The sequence below is a fragment of the Anguilla anguilla genome, chromosome 8, assembly GCF_013347855.1.
Source record: "Anguilla anguilla isolate fAngAng1 chromosome 8, fAngAng1.pri, whole genome shotgun sequence".
NCBI lineage: Eukaryota > Metazoa > Chordata > Actinopteri > Anguilliformes > Anguillidae > Anguilla > Anguilla anguilla.
In genome coordinates, this window is record NC_049208.1 from 16,328,865 (window position 1) to 16,338,494 (window position 9,630).

At 38.8% G+C, this 9,630-nt stretch overlaps 1 protein-coding gene across 1 annotated transcript; it reads left to right on the forward strand.

Moving 5' to 3' along the window:
- The first annotated feature begins 1,155 nt into the window (after positions 1-1,155).
- On the forward strand, positions 1,156-8,197 carry LOC118232858 (neuritin-like). The gene is made up of 3 exons (XM_035428030.1): positions 1,156-1,392; positions 5,267-5,411; positions 6,735-8,197. The coding sequence occupies exons 1-3, from the start codon at positions 1,338-1,340 to the stop codon at positions 6,961-6,963; spliced, it is 429 nt and encodes a 142-aa protein (XP_035283921.1). The 5' UTR covers positions 1,156-1,337; the 3' UTR covers positions 6,964-8,197.
- Positions 8,198-9,630: the final 1,433 nt, after the last annotated feature.

The following is a 9,630-nucleotide window of genomic DNA, read 5'->3' on the forward strand; positions in this document are numbered from 1 at the left end:
CATGCCTGAATCTAGCTTCCTAAACGCACATTATGATTTGGCCACTGTAAATGAGCTGTCCGGGGACCCAATTATTCAGCAGTTGGGTACGCACGCGGGAGAAAGGCAGTAGTCTTTGCTGCAGGAGAAGCGAGTGGTCTCATTGCCGTGAATTCTCCTTATTAATGGGCGCACGGCTTAATTTCATCAGACGCGTATGGTGCGAAACAAACGAAAAAGCCAGTAATTAAAGTCGGCATCTCTCTGAATTTAATTAACTTCAGAATGGGGGAGAACAAATGATTTCTCTGCGAAGAGGTCGAGCGTCATTCTTTCGTCCATTTAGGTGATCCCGAGAAACACACCCATTTACCCACTTTCCCCCTCCAGCCATCACATTCGGATTCTCCTAAATTATTTAAACACGAGCAAAGCAGAAATGCTCAAAGTTATTTTCACGTCATAACTTGTGTATTTTTGCAGGAGGATCATCACTCATCTTGGTCGCATTATGACAGGACCAGGGTACGATCTATAGCTGGTTACTGCATCCTTTCAGAATGCTGCTCTGCAGAACATCACAAACATTCCACAAGATGAATAAGTGCAGCAGATGGCTAATATGGTGCACAAACGTAATAACTGTCCCGACTTCACACCAGGGCGTCCGGTGTCTAATTCCCCGCGGCCTGGGAGGAAGTGTTACCGTGGGCAAATCAGTATACAGGCAGCAGCCACCGGACAATCCATAAGTCTGTGTGTGCGTGTGTGTGCGCGTGCGTGCGTGTGTGTGTGGTGTGTGTGCGTGTGTTCATGTATGTATGTATTTAAGTATAATTCTATCTGTCTATATATCTATGTATCTATCTATCAACAGCGTCTGTCATTTTATGTTAAAATACCATTAACAACGAAACATCAACGCTATGCACAATAAGCACTATGGGGTCAACGCCGGAGAGTGGTGGTCTTCGGCGTAGCCTACAGGCGCGTCCATGACCCAAATGTGGAATCACCGCGGTCCCCTGAAATGTGTGTGTAAAGAAAAAAAAGAATGAAGTGCTTGCCTTCCCTGGCAAATAAGAAAAACGAAGAAAAAGGGGGTCTGTCAATCATTTCGACGTCACCCGAGCAATGTGGGCGTGAGGCAAAAAGCATCACCGCCCTAGCTTAATGGGGTGCACAGTTTCTCGCCTCTCCGCCTCACTGTCCGCGCGCGTAAAAAAGGGAAAGGAAAACGAGAGAAACTGCTGCTGCTGCTCGGACGTTGCGGCAATGTCTGATGTGCAGAATTTACTCCCGCCTTTCCGTCCAGTTATTTAAGATGTGCACACTCAAATGGTTTTACTGAACGTAGGATGGGATTAACTTTGAACGGCAGATATATCTCACTGTTTCTTGCAGTGCAATTAGGTGAGTCGGACGACACAGTTTTCTATATTTTGAAAAAAAAAAGTATTGCATGCTTTAGTGTTTTGTCCTAATCGGTTAATAATTTAGTAGGCGGGGCATTTTAAACGAATAACATTAAAGCATGTTACAGAGAATGCTTTAATTATAAAAAAAGACTGTCATAATGTGGTGTCACGTGAATCAAGGCAAAATAACAAATTACATTCATATAAATCACAAAATTTGGCTTTTTTTATTTTAAAACTTTGAGCTGTGAAAAAAAGATCCAAATTAAACGAATAACGTGTGTCCTGTATGAACTGAGGAGATTCTTGGCACTTGCGAAAGAATTAGAAATGTGATGTAGTGAGCGATGTATTGCCTCTCTTTGCGAACCAAATAGCATTTTTTATTTAAATATGTCCAATAAGTAGCCTAATATTTGGCTATATTGGTTCGTGCGAAGGTTTTATTTGAACGGACAAGGTCACGAATTAACAGTTACCCGCATAACAGTGCAGCCATCTCTCGAAACATTGCATAACATTACAGCTAGAGAAGGTAGTACAGTGGCAATCGCGTCTTAATAAGCAGCAGGCATGGGTTATTTCAGTATTTCAAGCCGCATCAGTGCGTGCCACTGGAGAGAAATATTTCACATGAATCTGCACTGAATTATTTTTATTCGGGCTAAACGCTCACATGCAGAGCAGGTCAAAAAACACTTTGCAAATGCATGCCGAGCACTATGCTATGTTCTTTTACACATGAAGTCACCATGGCAGTGTAGTCTATTACAGAAATTAAAAAAATTTACTACCTCAACGGCAACGGCTGGAGCCAGGAACAGTGTTTCTATAACACCAACGTGGACGTGGTAGTCTATAACCATTTTATATGGAACATGTCTATCTAAACAATATATTAATATCCACGCGTTTAACAACATAAATAGTTATTTCTTATATAATTTAAAATTCGGTACCAAAAGGTATTGATAACATTGGTGACAGTGTCATAGACATGACCGCTTTGTTGATTTGATAGACTGGTGGTTTTGATACTGTAACGCATAATTGGGTTTTTTGAGGGCAGGGACTATGGACAAATAATTGAAAAACTGAAAGAAAATTATATATTTACAAATCTTCAGTTTCTGTTGAAAACCATCAAACCATTCATGCCAAACATGACACATTTATGCACACTGTTTTCACTAATTGATTTTTGTATACAAACCTTGCTCCACTGCATTATACACTCCAACTGAAACATTTGGTTTCTAATCACCCCGATTACCATTAACAACATCGGGGTATTGACCAACACTTTTACAATTTAGCAATTTAGCCTACTATTGGCTGAAACTACTTACAGAGCACATTTAATATGGCTATCTGAGAAGTGTTAGCGTTTATGACAGAGTGGAATAAAGGAATATTAAATGTACTTAATAGCCTGCAGTTTTGTATTTGCCAAATGCTTATTTTAAAACATTGTTGGTATCACATACAATGATAACTATGGGACAATTCCAATTTTTTTAGATAATGAATTAACAAGGTAGTAATACAATTGTACGATAATAAATTACCCCTCTTTTATTACATAAATAGTGCGAGAAGTGTAAGATTTGATATATGCTAAAATGTTGCATTATTTCGTTTCTTTGCGCCCTTTACAGAGAACTACAATAGGTTATGCAACAACCGACTTCGCTGAGTGGAAATGGCTTGCATTGTTTTTAGAGTATTTCAAGGAGGGTTGATTCGGGCATAGTACGCACAGCATATCTCCTGCAGCAGTTGTAGATCTGCCCCCCCCCCCCCCCCCCCCCCCCCCAAAAAAAAGGAAAGAAAGCCTGGGCTGCCAAGAAAGCACGATTTTATCAATTGCGCATGTAGGCTACAATTCCTGTATACCATGGGATTTTGGATGACCTTTACAGAAATAGATGCGTCCTCGTAAATAATTAATGTTTTTAAAGCAGGTAGCTAGGCTATATAATGTCTAAAAAAAATTAAGAGCAGAGCTTGCCCATCAGATACTTGTCCGGAGATCATTTGAACGGACAAAATGCAAACGAAGCCTGTTTATGACATCACTTCCTTCTGAATAAAATAAATCGGTGGTATATAGTACAATTTGTACTCGATACACAAGGCTAACTTGCGTTGTGATCTATCTCTTTATGTGTATCCATCGTCTAAAATATTCGCAGGGCTTGCTGAATATAAAACAGCCAACGTTGTATTCAGTTTTATTGAGCGCATCGGATTGGTAAAGTAACGGATTGTAACCACGTACACAAAACCTACCAGTTGGAATATGTAGTCCCATAAGAAAATAGTGGCAGCATCGTTGGTGGTTTCCAGTAAAAAGAATAGAATTTTGCAATGGGTTGGAAAAGATACTTCGAAGAATCAGGGCTCGTGAAATCAAGGTTAGTAAAGTTACATCATATTTGGGACCGAATCTGAATATAATATGTTGTAATAACGTATGGAGGTTGTAAGTGCATAAGGGTGGTACGTAAAAGGCAGTTCGTAGCATCCTATACGCCACGGGCATGCGGAGGTCTGTGGGAAGTAAAACACCCTAGATTAATTCCTTTATGGTTTTGTCGATTGAGCCTATTTCTAATGCAAAATACTGTCAGTGTTCATGATTATCAGGTTTAAACTAGTCCACAGTTGGATTTGTGGAAGCTCGAAATTTCCGGTAGACTACGAAAAACGATTCAAAAGGTCTATATTAGAAACAAAATAGCAATCATTTATTATTATTATTATTATTATTATTATTATTAATTTTAAAAATGATTCTTGCCATTAATTGCCATTAAAACAGTTGTATTGGTCAATCGTGCCGAAGCTCTCTCACGACCGCCTCTATCAGTAGACGAGGATAAATAAGAGGCAAGCGGCTCCACTGTCTGACCACAGCCACTCAAGCGGACAGCTCGTAGGATTGTTACAATCTGATCAATTGACTGAATCTCCTGCTCAACGAAGCCTGAGCCCCGGAAGGGGAAAACCCGTGCCTCCCACCCCCGTGTTCCAACGCGAAAAAAATAGCTTGGCCAAGATTAAAGAGATAACCTTACAGCGCCTCTGCTTGGAACCAACTTTTATTCATCACCTGTGTATATGTAAGCATTTGGACACCTCCCCCACACCTGAACCACGTCTTATTAGGCTACTACACTTAATGGACTCTCTATGCCCACGCGCGCACGCAGGCAGGCGTGTACGCGCGCGCGCGCACGTACGAACACGCACACACACATCGAATGAATTTCAAGCCTTTCCTGTATATTAAGCATTGTGCCACGCCCACCCAGCCCACCCATCTCCACTCACAACCACAGCACCACAAAGAAATAGATCTCCCATCCTTACTTTAAAAGCATTACCTCATGTTCCATTGTGGCTTCAGCCTCGTTTGATAACGCACGATACATGGTCATTTTATTCACAGATATAGGGAAATAAAACAATGTGTGTGTCTGTTCATTCAGACATAGACACACACAATTTGAAATAAGTCATATGGGCAATACGCACCATATTTTTTGTGTGCAAATAATAACTCGGACAGGTTATTAAACCCACATTAATCAAACGAAGGTGTCAAATTAAAAATAATTATTATACCATGTCTGTTCGTTTATAACGATGCGTTAAATATGTTAAAACTAGATGCTTACACAAATGTAACAATTTAGAGGTAATATATTTAATACATAATAATAGCATGCACGAACTATGGAATATAATAGCCTACCGATAATGATTTCATACATTACTGTAAGTATAACTGGTCATGGATATAGCCGCAATGCATAACACCCGTAATTCAATTAGTAATTCACGTTTCTCTTTTCTAATTTCAGCGTATCTGCTGCAGGCAGTGGGTGCTACAGGGAAATGTAATATCGTATTTGAAGGCTTCTCAGACTGCCTGCTCAGACTGGGACAGAAAATGGTGAACTACCCAAAGGAACTGGACGAAAGAGAAAACCTACAGACCATCTGTTCGTAAGTGGAATTTTTACCCTGCAGAATACGTTCGATGTGAGGGGAGGGGGGGGGGGGGGGGGGGTTACACCGTGACCCAGTTAACTCAGGCTGAGATTTGAAGACAGATGGCACGAGATGAGACCTCTCTTATTCATTCTTAAGCGCCCTCACCAAAACCACCAGCAAGCGCGCGTTAGGGCACAGAGCCCCTGTTCAGATCACATTTACTAACAGGAAGGGAATATAACCATTGCCACTGCATCGTCTTGAGGTATTTTGCTATTGAATTCGATTGGTACATTTTGCGGAGGGGTGGGATTTGGTCACTTTGAGCGCCCCACGATTTAGGAATATATCAGTATTTCAAATTTAAATTCAGTTCTGTCGGCCAGAGCATCTTCCAATGAGAAAATGCGTATAAAAAGGAATGAATACTAATTAAACTGAATTTAAACATCAAATTACGTTTTGTGGCGGCTTTGGCATTACTGTTAAGAATACGACTCTGTACTTGTGAACTCCCATCTTTTCATACTGAAAAACGGAAGGCGGTCCAATGGATACTACACCATCCCAGTATACGCCAATTTTTTGTGGTCAAAGTAGATGGATTTTCAATACATATAATTTTGCAAAATATACTGGAAAAAATAGATCGGCTTTTATTATGTGCGAGTAAATGTAAATGCTGAAAATCCATGCCAGACTGCCAAAGGGTTAAATACCGCGGGTCAGGTGCGTTTCTCCAGTGTCTAGTCCCTTCTTCAGTGCACATGAAAGGAGGGGGAAGCCTTGATTTCCCACGGGGAGACGCGATTACAGCGGGAAGGCCCCCTTGGCATGTGTAGGCCTATATTTCATTATTTATTACAAATGTATGAACTCAGCATAGTTTCACCATATCAGCCGAAGGGTGGGTGGGATAGAGATCCTTCAAGTGAACCATCAAAGTGCGTTTATTTTGAAAACAGAATTTACTATCAGCATTTGACCTGTTTTTGGTTATTTTCATTCACGAAGGACTTACTAATTAAATGTCACTAAAGATATGTACTAAATAGGATTTATTTCTAATAGCATGGTACATTAGCACTATTTTTACGTTATTAGATCGAGATGTGTTATCGTTTATGACATATTAATTACAAAATACAATCAAGGAGAATAGCGAACTAATGTGGACAATAGGCTATCAGCAAAAATATAGAAACAAAAAGGCAACACATAAGAGTGAATAACGGTTGAAAAAACAGATATGCCCCATCCATAGCCACATTTACAGGCCTAATATTCCAATAGAATCGGATTCATGAAAAACCTCTCTGATTATTCGATTTGCAGATACTGGGATGACTTCAACGTCTGCGCCAAAACCGCGCTCGCGGACTGCCCGGAAGAAGCAACGGATCTATGGGTAAAACTCCAAAAAGAATCCCGAAAACTGGAGTTCCGTGGCAGCTTGTTTGAACTGTGCGGAGGAGAGAACGGGGCCCCCCGACCCACTGTGCCGATCGGCGTCACGATGCTTCTGGCAGCACTTTCCGCGCTAGTGACATGGCTTGCTTTTTAAGGGAAAAAAACAACAACGATGATGATGACTATCAACGTAATAATACAATTAATTCTGTCAATTTAATACACTTTATTGTAGCTACACCGACATGGATTTATATACTTTTGAAAATCACCCTCATTCAGAAGAGACGACCTGATTTTTTTATTTTTAAAAATTGGCAGGCAGCCCTCTGGGAATACTTCATCGTCGCTTTCAGACCTGGTCTGGGGTTCATTCCAGTTCTTATTTAGGCTATAAGCACTTAGCAGCGTATACGTCTGAATTTCAATGTTATTTCTCCTCATTACCGCCTTAATCGATTACAGTTCAATTATGCATTCTTAAGAAAATGCTAAATTTCCTATTCCATATCGGCCAAGCTGCTAATCAGATTCATCTCCCAGAGAATTTAGAATCACGTTTATCATTTTGTGAAGCAGCACGCATGGCAGTCAAACAGCGTTTTGACTGTTAATTTAATTACAAAGTAATTAAGTTCAAACAGTTAATCCCAGGTCTGCTTCCTCATTACTTTAATTTAGAACTTTTTTTCATTCTGCAAATTTATAATGCCAAGTCAAGTTGGAGCAAGTAGTGGTGGATTGCACCGTGGTTTCCATTTCTTGCTCAGACTCACCCATTGCGTTCTGATCAACAAAAGAGGAAATACAAGTTAAAAAGAAGAACGGTTGGAGTCCGTAAAAAACTTGTGCAGAAAGGAGAGGAACACGGTGAGACGGAGGTAACCATGGAACCAAACTATGGCAACTGGATATCTGGAAGCCAATGCCGTCGCCCAATATCTCAGAAGAACCCAGAATACATTTTGACTGTTACCACCGCGCCCCACAGTGTTTCCGTCATATAATGTTGTCATATAGGCTACATAGAGGATAAAAAATAAATAAAAGAAACGTACTGTATCACCACAACATGATGGCTGCAAAAAAAGAAGAAAAGAAAAAAAAACAGTTGGATGAAGTGAAATTTGCTAGCTTTATTTGATGTTGCCAAGGCATAGATCACGTTTCACAGCCTTTACAAGTATATGTATTTTGTTTGTTTATGGGGATGTTACTTATAATACCTGAATATTCCAAAACCATAGATAGCCTACGGGAAACCGCAATGGCAAGATGTATATCAGATGATTTTAAGAAAGAGTGATAACTTAAACCCAAGAGATTTAAAATTCAGATTGCTACAAATTATTAAAATATATATTAAATAAACCATTTACTGTTTGAAATATTGGTGTGGTGTTCTTTCAACCATAATGGATTGTTTTACTCGCAAAGTCTGTAATAATATGGTTTAAGGAAATACCAATTACTACATGATAGGTCATAGGAATATAAACTAAGCCCCCACTCATACTGTAAACTGCGGGTTTAATATTTAAAAACGATTTTAATTATTTAAAGGCTAATAACGTCACTGAAGGCTTCTCCGTCCAAGCAATTTTTTTTTTTTTTTTTGCAAGCAACCAACGACAGTCATGCATGAATTCTTTGCAAGGGCGCCAAATTTGTCTTTATTTTAACAATAACAACAACAAAAAATCTAAGGCCGGGCATATGAGATATTTATAAATGACAAAACCGCTAAAATTCGGCGATCTATGTAGAAGCAGACATAGTTTCATAATTAATAAGGCACCCCTGGACGAATGGCATTAAGCTGCTTCCTATCGATTTGGCACCGTGTGTAGCCCCAGCTTTGGCCTATTTTTAGCACAGATGGCGCATTTTGTCAGATGGCTAGATTAAAGGAGAAAAACACCAGCTATTGCAGAGTGACTATGTGAATATTTTATATAGTATTAATTGTAAATTTGTGAAATTGTAAAAAAAAAAAAAAAAAAAAACCTGTTTGCATTTCGTCAGTGTGTAAAACAAATTAATCATAACATTTTTGTAAACAGAAAGCATTTACCGACAGTAGCCTACAAGTCTTTGAATTTGACACAAATAGCCTAGTTGCATATTCTTATTTCTACCAACTTGTACGAGCTTATTTCTTTTTGTATTTATAATAAGCACACATCATATTATTTTATATATCATATATCATTATGTTTTACATACCATAGAGGCTTACATCAAACTGCGCTGGAAAATAAAAATAGATACAATGGTAAAATATTTAAATTTACCATAGAAAACAGCTGATTTTCCAGCTGAATTCATAGGCATATACATTTAGCCTATTGACAGTTGTATGAACACGTTCTGCAAATATTATCGCAAAAAGGACAGAAATAAAAAATTAAATGCGATTTGAGATGCAAAGATAACTTACAGAATGCTAATTTTTTTATTAACTTTTAGCAGGCTATATATTTTTAAACTTCAACCATTAGTCAGTAATAATATTTAGGTAAGTGACAACTTTTAGGCCGAGTGATAGGCTACATATTTATTTACAGTTTCAAGATACGTCTCTACATTTTTTACAGTCTTTTAAAACAACTAAACACTAGCTTTATGAAAGAATCCGAGTGTGGAGTTAAGTAGCCTAATCATCAGCGTTAATGACGGATTGTGCTGGGTGACACTTCGCATGTCTCTCCACGTGTGACCGCTATTTATTTAATGACTTATTTAAATTATTAGTTTTCAATGCAAATAGCTTACTTTTATATAATACATTCTTACAACGCAATGGTAGCATATAGCCTAT

Excerpts from the sequence above, each read along its gene's own strand:
- LOC118232858 (XM_035428030.1), top strand. The coding sequence starts at position 1,338 with ATGGGATTAACTTTGAACGGCAGATATATCTCACTGTTTCTTGCAGTG. Across the intron at positions 1,393-5,266 it reads GTTTCTTGCAGTGCAATTAG|CGTATCTGCTGCAGGCAGTG; the intron begins GTGAGTCGGACG and ends TTCTAATTTCAG. Across the intron at positions 5,412-6,734 it reads AACCTACAGACCATCTGTTC|ATACTGGGATGACTTCAACG; the intron begins GTAAGTGGAATT and ends TTCGATTTGCAG.